The 23377-nt window shown below is 38.1% G+C and overlaps 1 protein-coding gene and 2 long non-coding RNA genes across 4 annotated transcripts; all 3 read right to left on the bottom strand.

Moving 5' to 3' along the window:
* Window positions 1–1237: 1237 nt before the first annotated feature.
* LOC138968455 (uncharacterized) lies at window positions 1238–12903 on the bottom strand. Its single transcript, XR_011456201.1, has 3 exons — window positions 12477–12903; window positions 11385–11580; window positions 1238–2810 (listed from the first exon to the last, which is right to left on the bottom strand). It is a non-coding gene; the product is annotated as an uncharacterized lncRNA (long non-coding RNA).
* Window positions 4086–5951, bottom strand: LOC138968454 (uncharacterized). The gene is made up of 3 exons (XR_011456200.1): window positions 5467–5951; window positions 4626–4718; window positions 4086–4381 (listed from the first exon to the last, which is right to left on the bottom strand). It is a non-coding gene; the product is annotated as an uncharacterized lncRNA (long non-coding RNA).
* Window positions 12904–14207: 1304 nt separating the features above from the next.
* On the bottom strand, window positions 14208–21177 carry LOC138968453 (uncharacterized). 2 transcript variants are annotated; one of them, XM_070341022.1, is made up of 5 exons: window positions 20633–21177; window positions 20016–20107; window positions 18298–18412; window positions 17502–17650; window positions 14208–16150 (listed from the first exon to the last, which is right to left on the bottom strand). In XM_070341022.1, the coding sequence occupies exons 1-4, from the start codon at window positions 20808–20810 to the stop codon at window positions 17598–17600; spliced, it is 438 nt and encodes a 145-aa protein (XP_070197123.1). In that variant the 5' UTR covers window positions 20811–21177; the 3' UTR covers window positions 14208–16150; window positions 17502–17597. The 2 variants fall into 2 exon arrangements, with proteins under 2 accessions (XP_070197123.1, XP_070197122.1); XM_070341021.1 differs by having other exon boundaries at window positions 18188–18412; window positions 20633–21166.
* Window positions 21178–23377: the final 2200 nt, after the last annotated feature.

Here is a 23377-nt window from a genome sequence, read left to right as displayed (position 1 = left end):
TATGACTAGGGAAAAAAAGGTTACATAAAAACATTAATGGTAGAACATATAAGTTTATGTACATGAAGCGCATTATGTAGAAGCATTGTAGATCATAAGGTAGTGTTCAAAATTGGGTGTAAAGCAATGAAGATAAACGGAAAGTAACCCAACAATACATTAGCTCAGCAAAACAATGTATTACAGAGCCAAATCTTCGTGATTTTGTACAATAAACCATAATTCCGATAATGAACAACTGTATACAAAGAAAACATACCAATCAAGTTTATTTGTTCATAGAGTTCATTAAATGGAAAGAATATTTGGTTCTAAAAGAATCTGTGTTGGTGGATTGCCGCAGGGCGTCCGGAAGAGCGTTCCAGAGGCTGCTTCCTGAATAAACAAGACTTGATTTAAATAGGTCTATCCTAGGAAGAGGAGTGTTTAGTTTTATAAAGTGGTGCGAATTCTTCAAAGAGAACTTTGAGCAAATGGTTTCGGGTGCATTTTCTGTCATAATTTTATGCATCATTATTCCTTTGTTGTAATTCAGAGAGAGAGAGAGAGAGCATGAGTAACCATTGAATGCCATTTTCAGGTGTCATTTTTTCTTACTTGTTAATGTTTTGATGTTTTGATTTCAAGGGAAATTGTGTTTTGATTTCAAGGGAAATTGTTTTTGATGGTTACAAAATATAATGATTACACTTACAGGCGAATGACACAACGTGTCCTGTTCCCTGCCACACACAGTCTTCAGTTCTTTGTCACTCATAGTGTTGAATTTACTGTCACAAACACACTCACAGCCACACACCCTCACTTGGCGAAAACAGACTTTCTTTCTTTATTTGGTGTTTAACGTCGTTTTCAACCACGAAGGTTATATCGCGACGGGGAAAGGGGGGGAGATGGGATAGAGCCACTTGTCAATTGTTTCTTGTTCACAAAAGCACTAATCAAAAATTTGCTCCAGGGGCTTGCAACGTAGTACAATATATTACCTTACTGGGAGAATGCAAGTTTCCAGTAAAAAGGACTTAACATTTCTTACATACTGCTTGACTAAAATCTTTACAAAAATTGACTATATTCTATACAAGAAACACTTAACAAGGGTAAAAGGAGAAACAGAATCCGTTAGTCGCCTCTTACCACATGCTGGGGAGCATCGGGTAAATTCTTTCTCGTCCCAACCAATATGGGACTCCCCCTAACCCGCGGGGGTAGCGAAAACAAACACAATTCTCAAGAATCAAGTAAGCAACATATATTTTGCAAACCATAATCTGTACTGAGGTTCAATGGGAACCACATTTTTAGAGCAAAAGTTTAAAACAACACAAGAAGACTTAAAAATGTTTTCCTACTGGACAGAGCAAATACACGTAACAATGTTGCGGGTCCATACAAAAGTCATGATCAATGGGAGTTATCCACAACCCAGACAATCTCATACAAAGGACAGCTGTCATGACATCTGTCAGTGCAGACGTCCACATATTTACACCAAAAAGAAACAAGGTAAACCAGAAAACAAGAAGAGCAAACGCTCGATCGAGTCACTTTCGCAGTTCTGAATATTATATGAGGCATCAGATGGACAGGAAGAAATTGCTATTCACAACACAATGAGTCACGTTCACATAAAATTTGAGCCCGGTCACTTTTATAGTTTCCGAGAAAAGCCCAACGTTAAGTTGTGTGTTGCCGAACAGAAAAGGCTAGTTATCTCCCTTGTTTTTCTGATAACGTTCGTAAAAGGCTACAGATGTAAATACTTTGATGTAAAGAATAATCCTACAAAGTTTCAATCACATCCGATGAACTTTGTCAAAGATATAAAATGTCTAATTTTTCCTTTGACGCTGACCTGTGACCTTGAAAAAGGTCAAAGGTCAACGAAACCATCGTTAAAGTGTAGAGGTCATTGGAGGTCACGACTAAACAAAATATGAGCCCGATCGCTTTGATAGTTTCCGAGAAAAGTCCAACGTTAAGGTGGTGTCTACGGACGGCCGGCCAGACGGCCGGCCGGACAGACTAACACTGACCGATTACATAGAGTCACTTTTTCTCAAGTGACTCAAAAATCATGAAACATAATCAAGTGATACTGTAATCCGAATCAATTTTCACTTCAAAATTTGTGTCATACCAAATGTTTAGAGCAAAAGTTTAAAACAACACAAGAGATTTGAAAAGGTTTTCCAACTGCATGGGTGGGAGCAAAAAATCTGTGCTTTACGAAAAAAAAAAGTGTATGACCGGGGGGCTTGTAACCACTTTGCTTGTCGACAAAAATATTTCTTTTAACTTCCCTCAAAGTATTAAACAATGGCGACTGCACGTGAGAGGGAACAATAAAGAGACCAAAAAGCAATGTACTCACGTTAAAATGACGAACACGGAACAAATAACAGGGACGTTTCGACCTAAGGGTCTTCTTCAGGCACAAAAACACAAAAGTACACACACAAAAAAGAAGAAGAAAGACGATAGAACAAATAAAGAGGAGAACAACTGACAAAAGAACTGCACTGCACAAACCAAAGTGCAGTTTTCCCTCAAAGTGACAGGAAACTGCGGGAAATGGAATTAATATTACAGTAGGAAGTAACAGTTAAATTTAGTACATGTGCTTCATGTGTTCTTTTCATTTGCCACTTTATCTTTAATTTGGGTCCAGGATCTCCCTTCCAGTGTTTGGCTGCCTGCAATGCCCAACAAAATTTGTTTCTTTCCTGGAAGCTTTCCTCCCAAAATGGAAGCTTGAAAAAGCTTCCTCACGGCCTTCTCTTCTTCTCTCGAGAACTTGCTGTAGTTCCCTGAAACAGAAATTGACAGCTGTTCCTCAAAATGCCTTTGTTGTACATGCTAAAGACTACAAAAAATGAGCACCCAAAAAATCACACCTTCCATGGAGACAATAACGTACAAAATACAAAATAAAAAACAATACTGACAAAAATACATAATTCCCAGGCCTTCAAAGTGAGAGGAAAAGAAAAAAAACAGAATGATACAGCTAACGGGCGGGGATATAGCTCAGTTGGTAGCGCGCTGGATTTGTATTCAGTTGGCCGCTGTCAGCGTGAGTTCGATCCCAGGTTCGGCGGAAATTTATTTCACAGAGTCAACTTTGTGTGCAGACTCTCTTCGGTGTCCGAACCTCCCCCCGTGTACACTACATTGGGTGTGCACGTTAAAGATCCCACGATTGACAAAAGGGTCTTTCCTGGCAAAATTGCTTAGGCACAGTTAATAATTGTCTACCTATACCCGTGTGACTTGGAATAATAGGCCGTGAAAGGTAAATATGCGCCGAAATGGCTGCAATCTACTGGCCGTATAAAATTTCATCTCACACGGCATCACTGCAGAGCGCCTAGAACTGTACCCACGGAATATGCGCGATATAAGACTCATTGATTGATTGAACAGAGCTAACCATATCTAAAACATAGCTAAACGACTCCCAACATGAAAAAATGGTTATTTTGAGTCCCCGGCCCCCTTCAGTGAATCTGGATCACATTTTGTAAAACCGCAACAAACATTATTGAGTTTTTGGAGCGCTGTGGCAACTTTAAAACTTTTAATTTGACCCCTACCTTGTTTTAATGACTGCCAGATTACCTAACGACTTCTGAATCACACACACATTGAAAGCATTGACAAGGTTTTTGATGATGATTAAATGTTATAATTAGCTCATTAATATAAATTTGGAAGCAAGCAAAGCTCGCTGTCCACTATTTCTTGCTGGAGGGCATTTCCCCGGCGAAACGTTGTTCAAGAACTTTTTTTTATTCAAGAATATTCTAGAATGTTCTAGAATGTTCTAGAATTTTTCAACTGGCATTATTCTAGAATTTTTTGGCTTGTAGAATATTCTAGAATATCGAACAAAATTCAAGAACAGCAACAATGTTCTAGAATATTTTTTTTCAAGAATGATCTTATTCAAGAACATTCTTCTTCAAAGTTCAAGAACTGTTTAAAACACTTTTAATTTAATTTTGTGTTCTCCACTTATAGTTTTGGTTGTGTTTGCTACACATTCGAATTATGCTACAAAATAAAGCCAAACAAACACTTGGTTCATTCTTCAAATGTTATATTGTCACAAAGAAGTGAAATAGATGACAAGTCGATCTTGGGCTAACAATGTTCACAAGCAGAATGTGTCTTCAACATTTGTCATCACTTTTCTGAACTACTGGAACTGCATGGATGCGGTACCGCTTCTCCAGGAAAGGTCACTGTCACCAGCATCCCTTGTTGGATGATTCCCTTGGCCAACTTCACTGTCAGTCTGTGGCAGGGCATGGTGGATTTGATTCAAAAGAAGGCTCAGTATCAGCTTGAAGCTTTGCAACATTGTGTCCTGTAAAGCCTGAAACACAATGCCTACAGTTTACAAAAAATCATTCATTCAAAAACTTAGAAAAAGGAACAAAAATGAAGAGTTAAATGTCCGCAGTTTGTTCTTTTTGGTATGTAAATATGGTATATTATTGATGAAAACACATTTTCATCTGAAATAAGCCATTTTTCTCTGAGACGTTTTGCCCATTAATTGATTTAATTCATTCACTGGCTGATTAATTACTTTCACAGTTCGTTGACAGGACTCTTACCTTTTCCTCCAGTGATATTTTATTTATGATGTGCTTCATGGTACTTCCAGTGAGAATTCATCCAGATATCTTCTTCACCCCTCTTTCCTGGACCTAGTAAATAAGAAACAAAAAAAGGTTTTAACAAAGAATAAACTCAAACATAAGACATTCCAAAGATCATCATCATAACTAGAGTGAATGTGAACAGAAAACTTACAAACGTATTGCTTGTCATTAATGTCATTCAATCAATCAATCAAACCAATTTTGATGCAATGGTTAATGTTACTTTTTTACATAAATGTACATAATTCTATCAATACACTTTCGGAATATTTGTTATAATCGTCATTGTTGTAAATACCCACAGGCATGTTTACAATTTGAAGCACTTTTTTCAATTTCATTTTCAGAAACCTGTTTTTAATTTTGACCAAACCAGTCAGTTTGCTAGCGGCAAATTTATACCAAATCTGTGAGTTCCAAACCTCAAACAAATTCAGCAGAAGTTACAGTCTATAATTTATACTTTGAACCCAACAGGTTTCGTTTATTCTGTCCAACAGTGCCAGCAGAACGCAAATCACGGCAGACTTTCTGTTTGCAAACAGACGACACAATGACACACTGACACAGAAAGGCGGCCGTTAAACCCAACAATCAAATCATCACATGATTAAACAGTACTTTTGCTTAAAATGTAGTTAAGTTTTATATATCTGCCATTTCTCATGTGTCAGATCGAAGAAGAAACTTTTAAAATTGAAGGCTGGTTTCGATTTCACAGTCACACAGTGACACACATGTTTACATCTGTACCACGTGTTGAATAAAACAAGCAAAAACAAAACATACTTACTGAGTTCATGGAAATGATGCATGGATCAATGTTGTTTTGCTTTGATGCAAAAGTGCTTCAACAAAGACAACAGAGAAAAGGTTTCTAGCTGCAGCAGTTCGTTCAAAAGAGTCCCCTTTCCTCATGGTGTATTTACAGAGCGTCGCCATTTTGCTTTTAAGGGAAGTAACTCCGGTGGACAAACTCTGGCACCGGAAGCTAAGAAACCAGGCGCCAAATTCTTTGGAAGCACGTTGTTAGAACTGAGAAAGATTTTGTAATCTCCATTTATCTGAAAAAATGGCATGCCACCGATTTGTCAACTTGTTAGGCATGAAGAAATGCTGTATTCTTCATCCCAAACAAGAGTTTGAACTTGGAGGTGCCAGACACAAAAATAACAGATGAGTGAAACTGAAAGCACCATGGGTGAAACTAAGAGCAGCGATCTCACTTGAGTGGCAACAAGCTGTATCCTGATTTTCTCAGGAAAAACAAAGGTAGGTGTTTTAATTTTATAAAAATTCTTTTATGTTTGATATTGTTGTTTGTTTTAGGTGACATTATAGATATATATATCTAGGATCTAGGTTTAGGTTTTTATTTTTTATTTTTTTTACAATAACGTGAATAAGTGAATAACAATTAAATGCTTTCTCTCTTGTTTGCAAGATTTTAAGTGAAATCAGTTGAGTTAGACCTGTAGGATTTGTTTATTTTGAACTATCATTTGTTTTGGTAGGATTGCATGACTTTTTACTCAAGCCCTTTCAAACCTATTCTTTTCAGTCTCTGTGTAACTGTAAGTGTAATTTGCACATGTATCATTCATTGATTGTAATATATATGTGTCTGACAGTGATACTAATAGTCAAGTGTCAATCAGCAAGCCGGCACTAAATTGTTTTATTTTTTTCAAATAATTGTCTTCTGAGTATTAGCTAGTCAATTACAAGACTTTACAGGAGACTGGGTTTGGTCAGGAACATATATTTATACTTATAGAAATTCCTGCATGAACAAAGATGATTACTATTAGTATTATTTGTAAACAGTTCAGTATTTACCCCTTATTAGTAAATATAAATATATATTCAAACTTGAGCATTTATAATTATATATATAATGGTTGTTCTAATTTGATCACTTCTCATTTTTACAGATGCTGCATCAAAAGGCAACAAGCTGCAAACCATCAACCCATCAACATCTTGTCAGAGAGTGCATTAGTCTTTTCAAGAGCTTCAAGAGGTGCTCAAGCCCGAGTCAAGGCCATGGGAATAGTGATGCAAGAAGAGATTTCCTCAGGTAATTAAGTGAAGGCAATCAACATTTATTGATTTAAACCTTTGTCACAACAACATTTGGGATAATTAAATGAAAGCACAAAACATGATGAATGAATTATTCCTAAACTGAAGAAAAAAATGGCTTGGAATCGCAACAAAAAGTCTCTTTGAAAATTAAATTAGTTAAATACTGTAATTTCTTTCATTCCTGGCCCGTTGCATGTCAGTCCCCAAAAACTCTCTGGATGGCATTTCTGGAAATGAAGCTAACTAAAGCTATCATTTAGTTGTTTCAATACTTTTATGAATGGTGACTTATTTGATAAAAACATTGACATGGAACCCTTGATTTGACAAAATTCACAAAACATTTTTCGATTTTGTAACCATCATTTCTTGAACAGTTAATGTTCTCAGCATCCAGGCAACTGATACATACTGTCATACATTTGGTGTGGATAGAATCTGCATGAAGAATACTTCATAACTGTATTGTTTATTTTGTAGTCATTTTAAAACGGAACAAAATACATAGTAATAAAAGTATCCAGAACAGGAATTTTGCATTTTGACACCTTGACAGATTCCTGACCATATTGTTGACTCTTTAAGCATGATGAAAAAAAGCACAACAAAGAAACATTTAGACATTTAAAATTGTATTTTCATTGCACTTTACAGGGCATCCGCAACCTGCAAAGCATCGGCTCCAGTATTCAGACTGCACCCGGTGTGACCAGTGGAAAGGTTCTTCGCCAAATGAATAACCATCACCGATTTATCATCCTTCGAGTAGTTAAATTACATGTGATAAAGTATTGAATGAAATCTTGTTTTGTCTGCTGTATCAAGTATTGATGGAGGAAAAAATCACTTAAAATATTCTTGTTCTGTTATTAGTCATTAGATAATTGTACTATCATTCTGATTTGTATGAAGAATATATTCTTAATGGATTTATTCTTAAATGCCAGCACAGAATATTCCAAGATCATTCTGAAAATTGTGTTGAGAGTATACTAGAAGTAGAACTTCAACCTAGTTTTGAATATTCTAGAATACTTAAGACATGTTCAAGAATATACTTTAAGTTAACAGGATTCAAGAATATTCCAGAAAAATGTTAAGATTCAAGAATTCTCATTTAATCTTTATGAATAATTCAAGAAACTTCTTGAATATATAAATTCATGAATATTCCTGAACTTTTTTGAATTATTCTAGAATAGTGTTAAGAATATTCTAGAATAATGTTAAGAATATTCTAGAATAATGTTAGGAATATTCTAGAATAATGTTAGGAATATTCTAGAATAATGTTAGTGTCATTCTAGAATATTGTTAGGAATATTCTAGAATATTGTCAGGAATATTCTAGAATAATGTTAGGAATATTCTTCAAGTAGGCAAGAATATTCTAGAATTATTCAAGTCCTTTTTCAAGAATATTCCTTACCAAAACATCGAAATATTCTAGTTAAAATTCAAGAATTCTCATTTAATCTTTATGAATAATTCAAGAAACTTCTAGAATATATATTCATGAATATTCATGAACGTTTCTTGAATGGTTCTAGAATTATTCTTGACCGTTTCGCCGGGGTTAAGAAAGGTAAAACAAGAAGGGCAAAGCCCATACGACTCACATGCTTTACACATTTTTCCTACCAAAATACATGTCAAGGTCATCCAAGGTCATGCAACACAAAGCTGTTAATTCAAGACATAGGAAGTACAATGGTGCTTATTGGCTCTTTCTACCATGAGATATGGTCACTTTTAGTGGTTCACTACCTTATTTTGGTCACATTTCATAAGGGTCAAAGTGACCTTGACCTTGATCATATGTGACCAAATGTGTCTCATGAAGAAAGCATAACATGTGCCCCACATAATTTTTAAGTTTGAAACAGTTATCTTCCATAGTTCAGGGTCAAGGTCACTTCAAAATATGTATACAATCCAACTTTGAAGAGCTCCTGTGACCTTGACCTTGAAGCAAGGTAAACCAAACTGGTATCAAAAGATGGGGCTTACTTTGCCCTATATATCATATATAGGTGAGGTATTCAATCTCAAAAACTTCAGAGAAAATGGGAAAAATGTGAAAAATAGCTGTTTTTTAGGCAACATTTATGGCCCCTGCGACCTTGACCTTGAAGCAAGGTCAAGATGCTATGTATGTTTTTTGGGGCCTTGTCATCATACACCATCTTGCCAAATTTGGTACTGATAGACTGAATAGTGTCCAAGAAATATCCAACGTTAAAGTTTTCCGGACGGACGGACGTCCGGACGACTCGGGTGAGTACATAGACTCACTTTTGCTTCGCATGTGAGTAAAAAAAAAAACCACCATGTTGGTTGGATTTAAAAATTATTTTGTGGGGTGTGTATTAATACAAGGAAATGGAACGAATATGATAAAATAAAATAATCAACAAGAACAACCCAAAAATCAATGAGACCATGAATTGCATCAAAGACAGGTTAGAATTTGTGTAGTGTGACTCCTCTTTTATGGTGCATTACACTGAAGAGCACTGAAGAGCAACCGCCCTGATATTATACGTTATTTGCGTTTTTGACCAAAATATGACATTTTACACACATCTCGACAGTCATTGTTCACCTCGACTGCTAGCGCAGTCTCGGAGAACAATGACTGTCTTGATCTGTGTAAAATGTCATATTTTGGTCAAAAACGCAAATAACATTTATTTATCGATTGCATTCCTTTCAGGTACTGACTTTGTTGTTTTAACGATTGAACGAGCACACACACACTTGCAATCAAACACATAAGCTTCATATTTGGGCGTTTCAGGTTGGCCGAAACTTCAAAGGAACTACAAAACACACGTCATGTACTGACTTTGTTGTTGTTTTGACATTGAACAGCACACACACATGCAATCAAACACATGACGTGTGTTTTGTAGTTCCTTTGAAGTTTCGGTCAACCTGAAACGCCAAAATATGAAGTTTTGTATGCCTCTGACGTCACATGGCTCAAAGAAGGGAAATCCAATGTCCAATCGATACATAACCCTTTGTGGTGGACTGGGCATTAAGCAAACATACAAACAAAGAGACTGAAGAGCGCAAGTCTGCTGTATGTACACTGAGCACAAAAAGTTAAGTTCTGTGAAATTTGGAGAGCCTGCAGCTACCCAGCAAAAACACCATTAAAACCATTGATTTTTTGCTGTTTTTCAGTTTTGTGGTCGCTCTGTTTTACACACTAGATCAGCCTGACAGCGCGACAGATTTGAACGAAATTTGTATGAACCATTAGGTAAGACACCAAATAAACTTTCGAATGTAAAAAATGTAAAATATTCAGTTTAAGTCACTGTTTCAACGGTTGAAAGTGAATCAAGCCATCAAAAAACACAATTTTTGAGAGTAGATGTGGTCACGGACCAGTGACATCATACCCAGATATTGCTCAGATTCCAGAAACACATTTTTGAGCAGAAGAAAGACTGATTTTCAAATTCACGTATATTTCTGACCAAATAACTGCTGTTATCTGGGGTATACCATTGAAAAAAATATCCTTTACTTTTTTGTGCTCAGTGTATCAGTGCACGGCAATGAAAGTCACAAAGTTAAAAAGTGTGTGGAGTTGTACCTGCAATGTGTGGCCTCTCCGATGAGAGACCACATATCCCTTTTAAGGCACAGTAAGCCTCCCGCAAACCATCAAAGACACACAGTACAAACACCCTTTTGTTTGAACACTCACCGCTTGAGAATATCTGAGGTGCCTTACGTAAAGAGCCAGCAATTTTCAATGAATTTATTTTTGCATGGTTTATCTAACGCCATAGCCATCGTGGACCCCGGGGTGTGATCAACTTTCCTTTTTTTTCACAATCTAGTCGTCAGTTTCTGATTTCAATGCGACTCGCCTTATCTGCATCAGAACATTATCGTGTAACTCTGAATCTAAAATGCAACAACGACTGCGAATCACACAAACTTAACGGTGGAGTTTGGCTTCAAAGAAGCAAGTTCAATGCAAAAAATGTGTCTGCTTCGGGAAACACTTCTTTGCGTGACAAGCTTCCGGACTCCCTTTTTGTCCATTTTTCAAAACTTCGAGTTGTACTGATCTTTTTTTGATGAAAAACAAATCTTTTAGGATTAATGAATGCTTGTGTTACAAGTCGTCAATTTATTATTTAGATTTTAGTACTAGCGCCAAAAAGCGTCTGATTTTGGTACTAGACAATCCTGCAGGCCATGCAAAAATAAAATCTTAAAAAAATGCTAGCTCTTTACGGAGGGTACTTAGGATGTTCGCAAGCGGTGAGTGTTTAAATGAAAGGGTGTTTGTACTGTGCGTAAAAAACCTGGCAATGTCTGTTCAGAAACTGATAGTTTACGTAAACCAGAGTGTGCTGACGCTTTCTGTTGTCCATTTGTCTATTATCCCTACCAAAATTACCCGTCAACATGACAGGCCACCTTCAATTTAAGGACACTTCTGGCAAGTCATTGCAGGTACCCCTGTACTATCTTTTGCAATCAGTATATAAGAAAACTAGCTATTGTAGTCTAAAAATCAGTACTGGCACAATGGTGCACAAGTGCTTTCCATGACCACTTGTGATCTGGTTTAGCTCCTTGCAGGACACATACCAATTAATTCCGTCTCTGCCATGGTTTCGGATGATCAAGAGGGCCTGCGAGCGTTGGGGCTCCGGAAGAGCCTGGGCCGCAGCAACATCTGCCTCCTCGCTGTGGCTTTTTATGAGGTGCCGGTTGAGGTGTTGAGCAAAGTACTTTTCGCAGAAGATACAAAAGTATCGCTTGCCCTCTGTCTGGATTTTGACTCCTGAAACCCATGATACTTGAATAATGAAGTTGGAAACTACATCACAAAAGAAAGGAAAAAGAGGGGTTAGTTTAAAGGTCCTTATAATAATAACAAAATATATTATATATATATACAAGTGCCGACCTTCAACAGGGTCAGGACAGCATCCCCCCAACTATTAGAGAACAATTCCAAAATTCTTTCACAGTAACAAAAACTATGTTCCTTGTTTATAAAAAATAATGACACACCTTTTATTCGCAGTTATAGCAACAACAAAGAAAACTGCCTGAAATGGAAGAGGGGGAAGACCAAATTGAATCAAATCTTATTTTACAAGGTTTGTGGCATAAGCATTACAGAAATTCTTTCTTTTTCATACTACTCTAATCATATATACACACGGACATACAAATAGAACAGAGAGAGAAAGATAATGGTTTATATTACTAAGGCCACAGACCCATATACAAACCAATGGGGGTGAGAGAGAGAGAGAGAGAAAGAGAGAGAGAGAGAGAGAGAGAGAGAGAGAGAGAGAGAGAGAGAGAGAGAGAGAGAGAGAGAGAGAGAGAAAGACAGAGAGAAAGAGACGGACAGTGAGAGAGAGAGAGAGAGAGAGAAAGATAGATGGGTTCTTTTTCCCAACTATTGGTTTTTTTGGGGGTACTCCTTTTTTTATGTCAGGTCGATTTGGGGGGTACCCTTGCTTGAGCATCGTCATGTGACCACTGTGAAAGAAATTTTTGATCAGGAAAAAAGTACCACAGAGTCAAGTGGGGTGCCTTTACTGGCCTAATAGGATTGAATGAAATGAAATGGGGATGAATGCCTTAAACATATTGCAGTAGAAGTTTAGGCAACTCTCATTCATCCCATAAACATTCTCAGTCACTGAAGACATGCGTGCATACCTTTGCTTGTATTTTCCTCCGGTGATGTCGGGCTTTTGGTACCTGCATACAGAATGAAAGTAAATTAAAACTTGTGCATGCTTAGTTTGAAATTGAACAGATCATGAACCAGGTACCAAAAATATATACCGGCACGGTTGGCCTAGTGGTAAGGTGTCCGCCCCGTGATTGGGAGGTCGTGGGTTCGAACCCCGGCCGGGTCATACCTAAGACTTTAAAATTGGCAATCTAGTGGCTGCTCCGCCTGGCGTCTGGCATTATGGGGTTAGTGCTAGGACTGGTTGGTCCGGTGTCAGAATAATGAGACTGAGTGAGACATGAAGCCTGTGCTGCGATTTCTGTCTTGTGTGTGGCGCACGTTATATGTCAAAGCAGCACCACCCTGATATGGCCCTTCGTGGTCGGCAAACAAACAAACAAACCAAAAAGATATAAACACCAAAACGCTTTTGTATGACGGCTTACTAGTGCCAGAACCTAAGGTTACCATTTTCCCGTGAAAATTAGTAAATAACAGTGTTAATTACTTATTTTCAATTTTGCCTCGTTTTTGGTCACAGTAGTCGGACTTTAAGAGTCCGCACTGAGAGGCTACAACGTCCGTCAAACATCACTCTCACAATATTTCTGAAATATCTTTTAATAGAAGGCCTTATCGAGCAAGTTATCCGACGGGAAGATGCATGTCAGTTTTCTGCAATAGCACTTTCCTTAACGTTGTTTTGGGTAACTTAAAAAAGAATAATCGAGCCCAAAAACTTTTGAATCGAAGCTGCTTTTAGCAGACGGACTTTTGATCAGCTGTGCTCACACACTTTCACATATATCTTTCAATATAATTCCTTATTCGACAAGTTGTCAGGCAGACACTGTCACTGGGCGAAAAGTGGCGTTTTGTATCTTACAAAACTACTCAAAATCCCAACAAAACTTCAAGTTTCAATGGGTTTATCACATTTTGGTGTTCACGACAACGCCAGATTTTGATTGGATTTTGTTGAAGTTATCGCAGCGAAATTGCCTGGAATTTCAGCGCGTTTTGCGACGGTCAAAACATCATGTTAAACCATGTTACAGCATGTCTGTAACATGCAAAAATTCCAAGTTTTGATGGCATTAAAGCTTTGGTTTAACGCCAAGTAACATCATGTTATCGTAGACTTAACTTGCAAAACTGCTTGTTTTGGTGGTGTTACAGCTTGCTTGTAATGTGATTAACATCATGTTATCGTAGACTTAACTTGCAAAACTGCTTGTTTTGGTGGTGTTACAGCTTGCTTGTAATGTGATTAACATCATGTTATCGTAGACTTAACTTGCAAAACTGCTTGTTTTGGTGGTGTTACAGCTTGCTTGTAATGTGATTAACATCATGTTATTGCTGGTATAACATGCAAAACCCCATGTTATGTTGGTGTTAAAGCTTGCTCAAATGCCTATTAACTCCATGTTATGTTGGTGTTAAAGCTTGCTCAAATGCCTATTAACACCATTTTAGTTGGTGTAAGGCTTGATTATTAATGTAAAAACCATGTTATGACGTTCACATAATTGTTTTCCACTGGATGGAATTTTGTGGAAAAGAAAGCATGTTGTTTGGGAATTGTGTGCGGGTTTCATGCTTGGATATTGCACTATGCTGACTTGTCACAGGTCAATTTACATTTAACAATATTAGTTTTCAAATGCATCATCCTTCACACATTATGTAAACATCTTTAACATTAACACTTTGGTTGTAAAATGATTGCACTTTATTCAAACAGGACAAAAACAAAAATGCTGATTCACAATGTACAATAGCAAAGGACTATTTTGAGTGGAGACAGTGTTCATCCACACTATAGATGCCCTGTGAAAACATTGGCCATAGATATATGTGAATTACTTCCCTTGGGTATGAACATTTATGAATGATTAAATGGGTGAAAGAAGGCCACACAAAATGAAAATCAGTAAATAACAAAATCACTTCCCTTGTGAGTAAGAACAGTCATACCATGTTCCAACTTTTTGCTAAAAATTCGCCCACAATGTGACCTTCAAAGTTAACAAGAAGAGCAAACGCTCGATCGAGTCACTTTCGCAGTTCTGAATATTATATGAGGCATCAGATGGACAGGAAGAAATTGCTATTCACAACACAATGAGTCACGTTCACATAAAATTTGAGCCCGGTCACTTTTATAGTTTCCGAGAAAAGCCCAACGTTAAGTTGTGTGTTGCCGAACAGAAAAGGCTAGTTATCTCCCTTGTTTTTCTGATAACGTTCGTAAAAGGCTACAGATGTAAATACTTTGATGTAAAGAATAATCCTACAAAGTTTCAATCACATCCGATGAACTTTGTCAAAGATATAAAATGTCTAATTTTTCCTTTGACGCTGACCTGTGACCTTGAAAAAGGTCAAAGGTCAACGAAACCATCGTTAAAGTGTAGAGGTCATTGGAGGTCACGACTAAACAAAATATGAGCCCGATCGCTTTGATAGTTTCCGAGAAAAGTCCAACGTTAAGGTGGTGTCTACGGCCGGCCGGCCGGCCGGACAGACTAACACTGACCGATTACATAGAGTCACTTTTTCTCAAGTGACTCAAAAAGGGGTAACTGAACTTCATGTTTGGATGTCATGGAGTCATGGAGTCCAACATGAAGAAATGTATAAGAACACAAGAATGTATGCATGACAAAGAACAAATGTTTATTTTTGAATGTTTTATGTATGTTATTATTACGGACACAAAAGCTCAGCAATGCAATTTCTCTTTTAGAGATTAATAAAGTTATTTTATTGTATTGTATTGTATTGTATGTCAGTAAATTTTGAAAGCCCTAGATTCATAAACATCTGAAAACTGCTCAACGTCTTTGCATCACGGCACATTAATAAAAGTAAGAGTTAGTAAGACTGGCCTAACTGCTATGGTGAGGCAGTAATAACTCGTTGATGAAGAATTATTTGAATTCTGAATTTCGAACAAACAAATACAGTGTCCTTCCAAACACCCTTTTCAGGCCTCCAAGAATAAAAAAAATAAGCTGGTCTTATAAAGGAGGAAATCTGCTTAATATCTAGGTAAATGTACAACAGGTTGTGAACAGAAAATCCAAAAATGTAAGGTCTGAAAAGCGGGGAAGTTTGAAAAGGGGGGAAGGGGGGGACCTAAAATGTGACGATCATAACAACCATAATTTATCTAACAAAGTTCATTCTGAAATCTTCTTCAGCGTTTGATTATGGAGAGACTAAATCCTCAGTTCAGATGTGGTCTTAACTCCTTGTCTCCCAGGTACACACAGTCACTATGTACATTGCATCTGTTATCATTCGGCACATATCTGCATCCTGCTTAGACTGTTAGCTTCAGTCGCTTCCTGTAACGTTGATCTAACGCCAGGATTCTAGCCTGTTGATACAGTTTCTACAATTCTGAGTGACCTGCTGCAGCACAGCTGGTCTCGGCTTAAAAAATCTTGGTCAACATAGATGGGGTACAAAGTGTTAAAATAAAGCGTCCTTCCAAAGTTGATGACAGGTCCCCAGAGTATTCACAAAATTATATGGTACTGGAACTGGAAGCCTTGCACGGCGACGAAAAAGATGTCCACGCCTACATGAAGAAGCATCCTTCACGGCTTCAGCGGAAACAGTCGGCTGGGGATGAGGACAGCACCTATGTAAAAAATATAGACAAGAACAAAATATATGTCAATGGGAAAACAAAGAAACAAGTAGAGAAGGACCTCCCCACCTTTACACAGTGAAAATGAAAAACACATGTGAATGTACTTATGTTTTAAATCTCCCCCCCCCCACCCCCCCCCCCCCCCCCCCAATTAAGACCAATTATCCAAGATATTTTTCAGTCCTCAAAGGAGAATTTCACTGTTCTCACGGAACCCTGAAGAAAACTGAGCTGTGCTAATATATTACATAACTGCAAACATCCCTCAAATTCAATATTGCAAGCCACTATACATTTCTCATAAAGGCACTTCATGCTCACGTGTGAAAACTAACATAAGTTTACAAGTGTGTATCTACTTATAATAATAATAATAATAGCGGGCATTTATAAAGCGCCTTATCAGAAGTTCAAAGCGCGTGACAACAATACGTGTATAAAAAATTCATACAATCACTGTCAGATTCAAACAACACATCATGCACATCTCACATCCCCAGACTCTATGCTAAGGCCAAAAAAAAAGAAGTCTGTTTACGGTATCCCGACCGACCCTATTTTTTTGCGCGACCCTAGACTTTTTTTTGGCATTTGGGGGGGAAAAAAAAAATTCAAAATTTTAAAACAAAGTTTGTTTTTTGGCAAAATAATTTGATGTTTTTTGGAGAAAAAAAAAATCCCGACCTACCGACCCTATTTTTTGGGCCGATGTTACCGTAAACAGACTATTTTTTTGTTTGGCCTAAGGAACTATCCGTAATGTTGTTGGAACAAGTGAGTTTTCAAATTGGACTTAAAAGATGAAATGTATGGAGAGTGACGTAATAGAAAGGGGAGTGAATTCCATAACTGAGGGCCATGATATGAAAACGTGCGGAAGCCATGAGCCTTGCGTTTAAAGCAACCTTGACGGAGAAGTCGAGCATCAGCAGAAGAATGAAGGGTGCGAGAGGGAGACCAGTTCCGAAAGATAGGCAGGTGCCGATTCAGAGATGATCTTGTAGCAGAAGCAGGCAGCTTTATACCTAATACGTTGAGACACAGGAAGCCAGTGAAGTTCTTTCATGAGAGGAGTGCTGCAGAGTGTTGTACTTTTTGCAAGGGTTGGAGAGTGGAGTCAGGGCAGCCTATGAGAAGGGATTTGCTGTAATCTAATCTACACAGAATGCAGGATGTAACGAGAGTTTTAGTGGCATCAACAGTCAGAAATGTTCTTGTGGAACCTATTCTTCTAGTTCTAATGTAGTACCTGTTTGTAGTGAACTCACCAGCAGGAGTATTGCATACATAATTACGCATTACTGAATTAAAGTAACTATTTTCAAAGCTTCTCGCTTACCTTGGAATAGTGTCAAGCAGCTTATGTTGTGTCTAGATCAGCAATCAGATCTTCACACTCAGCCTGCACTTGCTGAAAACTGGACATGCCTGTATCTCAATCAAGCTGTTGTTGCGGAGACAACGGAATCATGCTCAAGTCAGGTCCAACTGAAATAAAAGCATATTGTTAGCTGATAAATGATTTGATCAAGCAAAACCATGCGGTATTTTTTTAATAAAATATTTTGTATACCCCGCTAATGCAAAAATAATGTACTTATTTACTATCAGCATTAATTTTAGCTGGTCATTCAAACCAGAGCTTGTTCTAGAACTCCACAAGAACAACAATGGCAGTTGGCAATGGCACTGGCAGAATACAGATCAAAACAATATTAGTATTAGCCTCACCAAGGGTTGACTTCCCATCAAAATGAATGACGGACTGAATCAAACTTCAGAGACATTACAATTTTTCACAACGATTTTTTCAGCAAACAGCCATGTTTTAATACCTGTACAAATGTATCAGTGATATCACTATGAGTATGACAGTATGACAGTGTGGTAAGCTTACCGACGATTCGTTCAGTATAGTCTTTCTATGTAAGTAGTGGTCCAGTGAACGATACCTTCCGCCTGTGGTTCGAGACAGAGATTAAGTTGAAACTTAATTCGAGAAGCCAAACACTGACGAATACTTACGTATTTTGAGCAAAACCCACGCACGTCGACCACAAGTTGATGTCTGCTGGAGTACGTAATCATAACGTAGAGGACAACAGTTTCACTTGGCTGGCTTCGGTTATTCCCACCTGTATCTGTTCCTTGCTGTTCTCCAAGAGACACCATGGTGCAGCAAGCTGAAGGGTGTCCTGTCGTATTTCCTCGAAGTTGTAGTAGGCAACCAGGAGGTGGGGGGCGACTGACCTGCAGCAGAATTCAAATCAATTAGTCAAGTCACTATGACATATCTTTATTGTTATCGCCACACGACGGGCGCTGTGGCGGGGTGGTAAGACGTCGGCCTCGTAATCGGAAGGTCGAGGGTTCGAATCCCGGCTGCGGCCGCCTGGTGGGTTAAGAGTGGAGATTTTTCCGATCTCCCAGGTCAACTTGTGTGCAGACCTGCTAGTGACTTATCCCCCTTCGTGTGTACAGTAGTCCCTTCCATTTCCGGCCCTTTCGTGGGCGTGAACCTACCCGGAGCGGCCAGCTTTCCCATGACTAATGAGTTTTCCTTCTATAATTGACTCTTAATGGCCGTTAACCTGTCTGACGCGGTCAACGGTCACTGATTTTTGCCCTAAGGTGCCCCTCTTACTCGACAGGAGCGGCCACTTAACGGCCACTTGTCACTTTCGCGGGCGAGCGCCTGTGGTGTGTGTGTGTGTGTGTGTGTGTGTGTGTGTTGTGTGCACAGACGGCACAGCACGAGCAGACGACATGAATACTTACGCATGCGCAAACTGTAAATACAGACATGCGCATACATGTACATTTACGGCAGTCACTTCCGGATCGATCACAGCTGATGTGAGTTTGAAACACTTGTTTATCTGACACTCAAATACATATATAATAATCCAAACAACACACATAGAAACATACGAAACAATAGCTTAGCCAAGACGATCGAGTTAAACACGCAAATAATTAAGATGTATAAACGAAAGCAAAACTAACAGAGACAATGAATCGGCGGCTCGTGGATGATCGCTTTCTTTTCTTCATGAAAACTTGATCGTGTTTTTTGGGTTTTTTGGGAGGAGGAGGGGGCCTGTAATGAACGGCCACCTGATATTTGCGGTCACCTTTGCAATGACTAATGGGTGACCGGATATGGCAGGTACTACTGTACACGCAACCACAAGACCAAGTGCGCACGGAAAAGATCCTGTAATCCATGTCAGAGTTCGGTGGGTTATGGAAACACGAAAATACCCAGCATGCTTCCTCCGAAAGCGGCGTGTGGCTGCCTAAATGGCGGGGTAAAAACGGTCATACACGTAAAAACACGAGTGTACATGGGAGTTTCAGCCCACGAACGCAGAAGAAGAAGTTATCGCCACACCAACCCTAAATTTTTCCTACCATACTGTATTTGTTATCCGAGAGAGAAAAAATCCATGTTGCAGACTCAACTGGAAAAATTCCCTTCTCCATCATCTAGTGGACAGAGCTCACATGATTTCAAACAAATCTTTTTTTAAAGTCACATACTTTGTGCGACAGTGTTAGTTTACTAGTATAACTGTAATTTATAAATAGCAAATTAAAAAATATCACTTATCAGATAATCAGCTAAATGCCTGGCAGATGACCCTCATTCAAAGTGAGTCGTGGCTAAACCATGAAACTAGAAAAACAGGTTATACCACAATATAAATCTCACACTGACAGCGGACAAAACTGAGAAAACACCCAGTATACATGTACCGGTACTCACAAAAGAGTTACAAGTAGCATATTATCACTATCAGTATCACTAATAGCATACTATACTGGGCAAATAACAGCAATTTTTACTCACTGGGGGTTTCCTGGCTGGAGTCTTTGGTGTTTCTACTGACTTCTGTAGCACATGGTTGGTTGGCAGACTTCCTGGAATGAGTGCTCGCTTGCCTGTAGGCCCAGCAAAAAAACATGCAAAGAAAATGTTCAAAATGCTGAGTCGAAATTATAAGTTAAATTAACTAAACAGACCTATACATTTAGATCTATTGAAATAGAAACAAGAATTAGTAAAACACACTACTGCAAATCTGTCAAGAATGAACAAGACTGACTCAGTGACCGAGTAAAACAACAAAAGAAATCTAAGTTCTACTTCTAACCCAGAAGTTTACTAGAATATATTCAAAAACACATTATCACAAGAACAAAGAGTGGTTTTTTCCCCCATTACCTAATAATTATAGCTCAGAATTACGCCTTTGTCAATGTATGATTCAGAATACGATTGTGTTATTTTTTGTCTGCGAGCTGTAAAAGTACTAGTTACTACAAGTTCAGTACAAGTACTAAGCTTCATACTGATTGATTGATACTACTAGAGCTTCGTCACTTGAAGCATTACAAGCAAAACAACACAGCACAGACAATCAGATGAAAGCTTATTTTCGCTATATTACTAGTTTTTTTACGTACCGTATTTGAAGCATGTTTCTTTGAAATGTCGGGAACATCCTCGCATTCTTCGGGTTGAAAAGCTTGTCAGCACGGTTGATTTTGTGGAAGAGCAGCTCTCCATTCGGCATCCGCTTTTCCGTTTGGTATACCATGGAAAGTTATAAGCGTTGAAGATCTTAGTGAGCTCACGCTGCATCCAGGCATACAACAATTTGCACCGGGCATCTTGAAATCATGGTTCACTTCTCTGGCATCATCGAAAAATGGCGAAACGGAAGTGACTTTTTTCGGAATGCAGCTTTCTTCCGGTTGTCAGCACTTACCGCGAGCGCAGCGAGTTGATCCAGTCACAACTATGCGCCGGCATAGACCACTGATCTAACAAGAAAAATGTTCATTCAAAATGAACAGCGTCGATGCAATGTCCACCAAAGATTTATTTTGGGAAGTGTTAAAGGTTAGGGTCAAAAGTTAATGAATTGCATGTTGTGCTGGATATATATAAATGGTTTATTTCAGTCAATGCTTGCCATAATTGATCAAACAGCCACAAGAAAAAAACACTTTTTAATTAAAAAATAGAGCTTGTTTGAAACAGGTAGAAAGGAAGAGTTGATATTGCAATATCTGTACGTGGGAATGTGGTGAAAAAGAGTGCTAAAAGTAGTAAGTCAGTCTCAGATCCATTTCAAATATTTATTGCAGAAAAACAAAATACAAATTACAAAAAAACACAGAACCATTACCAGGTGTCATAGGAATGTTTGAAAACAATAGTTTTAATTTTACACTGTAAATACAGGAATCAGAATTAAACACCTCAAACTGATTGGCACATGCATAATGAATCACCTGGAATTGCAACAGGGAGATACTGAAGTAATTGGAAACAAACATCTGAAATTGACAGAGAAACAATTGAAAATATAGTACCAGTTGACATGAGCGTACAATATTTTAATGGAAGTGCAATTTTAGCACGAAGCATCCGCAGGAGGATGCACTAACAATTACATAGTGCCACAAAATGTGTACGGACATTTCACAACCGTGCATTATTAGCACAGAACACATACATGGGGGCGCACAAAACATTATTGTGACAATAATTTACACGAAACATTTCACAGTACATTTTTATGCATGGTGCATCTACTACAGGAGGGTGCTCCAACAATGATGCATAGTGCCAACATTTAGCGCAAACTTTTGACAAAAGTGCATTATTACCACAAAGCGCATACAGCGATTATATAGTAGCAAGTTGCACTAAACATTTGAACAAAATGCATTTTGTTCAAATGTTAACAGCACAGCACCAAGTTTTGCATAAGTGCACAACAGCACTGACCATTTCACAAAAGTGCATATAACAGCTGTGACAATTTTACAAAAGTGCATTGACCATTTCAGGCAGATGGCTAACATGCAGATTTCGCTTTGTCTGTCTTTCTTTGAAAAGTAGGCATGTTCAAGATCGATGAAGTCATGAGCAATTGGGTTAGATGACAGAAAAGATTCAAAAACGTCAGATTCAGTTAGATGACAGAAAAGATTCAAAAACGTCAGATTCAGTGTTTTGGGCACTGTTGAACAGGAACATTCTCTCCTGTTCAACAAATGTGGGTTCAATTCAAAAGCAACATTGTCACAGATAGGCTAGTGTTACATTTCTGTAAGTTTCAAAAACATCTTCCATGTGTTGGTTACTGTTGAACAGAGGCATATTTTCCTGTTCAAAAAAGTCTGACACAAATTTTCGTAGTTGTGGGTTAAGGTTCGATCTATACCGTCATTCAAACGAATCGTAGAACCGTCATTGTCACAGACAGTGTTACATTTCTGTTTTACATTCAAACGAGTCGTAGAAGTAGTAGTAGATTTGCGTTTGGTTGTTTTTATATTTAGTCAAGTTTTGACTAAATATTTTAACATCGAGGGGGAATCGAAACGAGGGTCGTGGTGTATGTGCGTGCGTGTGTGTGTGTGTGTGCGTGTGTGTGTGTGTGTGTGTGTGTGTGTGTGTGTAGAGCGATTCAGACTAAACTACTGGACCGATCTTTATGAAATTTGACATGAGAGTTCCTGGGTATGAAATCCCCGAAAGTGTTTTTCATTTTTTTGATAAATGTCTTTGATGACGTCATATCCGGCTTTTCGTGAAAGTTGAGGCGGCACTGTCACGCCCTCATTTTTCAACCAAATTGGTTGAAATTTTGGTCAAGTACTCTTCGACGAAGCCCGGGGTTCGGTATTGCATTTCAGCTTGGTGGCTTAAAAATTAATTAATGACTTTGGTCATTAAAAATCTGAAAATTGTAAAAAAAAATAAAAATTTATAAAACGATCCAAATGTACGTTTATCTTATTCTCCATCATTTGCTGATTCCAAAAACATATAAATATGTTATATTCGGATTAAAAACAAGCTCTGAAAATTAAATATATAAAAATTATTATCAAAATTTTTTTTTCGAAATCAATTTAAAAACACTTTCATCTTATTCCTTGTCGGTTCCTGATTCCAAAAATATATAGATATGATATGTTTGGATTAAAAACACGCTCAGAAAGTTAAAACGAAGAGAGGTACAGAAAAGCGTGCTATCCTTCTCAGCGCAACGAATACCCCGCTCTTCTTGTCAATTCCACGTGCACTGCCTTTGCCACGGGCGGTGGAGTGACGATGCTACGAGTATACGGTCTTGCTGCGTTGCGTTGCGTTCACTTTCATTCTGTGAGTTCGACAGCTACTTGACTAAA

The sequence above is a fragment of the Littorina saxatilis genome, linkage group LG6, assembly GCF_037325665.1.
Source record: "Littorina saxatilis isolate snail1 linkage group LG6, US_GU_Lsax_2.0, whole genome shotgun sequence".
Taxonomy (NCBI): domain Eukaryota; kingdom Metazoa; phylum Mollusca; class Gastropoda; order Littorinimorpha; family Littorinidae; genus Littorina; species Littorina saxatilis.
Note: the sequence above shows the minus strand (reverse complement) of the source record. Positions and strands in the feature narration are given on the sequence as shown.

Excerpts from the sequence above, each read along its gene's own strand:
- LOC138968453 (XM_070341021.1), bottom strand. The coding sequence starts at position 20,810 with ATGCAGCGTGAGCTCACTAAGATCTTCAACGCTTATAACTTTCCATGG. Across the intron at positions 20,108-20,632 it reads AGAAACATGCTTCAAATACG|GCAAGCGAGCACTCATTCCA; the intron begins GTACGTAAAAAA and ends CTGGGCCTACAG. Across the intron at positions 18,413-20,015 it reads CTCCAGCCAGGAAACCCCCA|GTCAGTCGCCCCCCACCTCC; the intron begins GTGAGTAAAAAT and ends ATTCTGCTGCAG.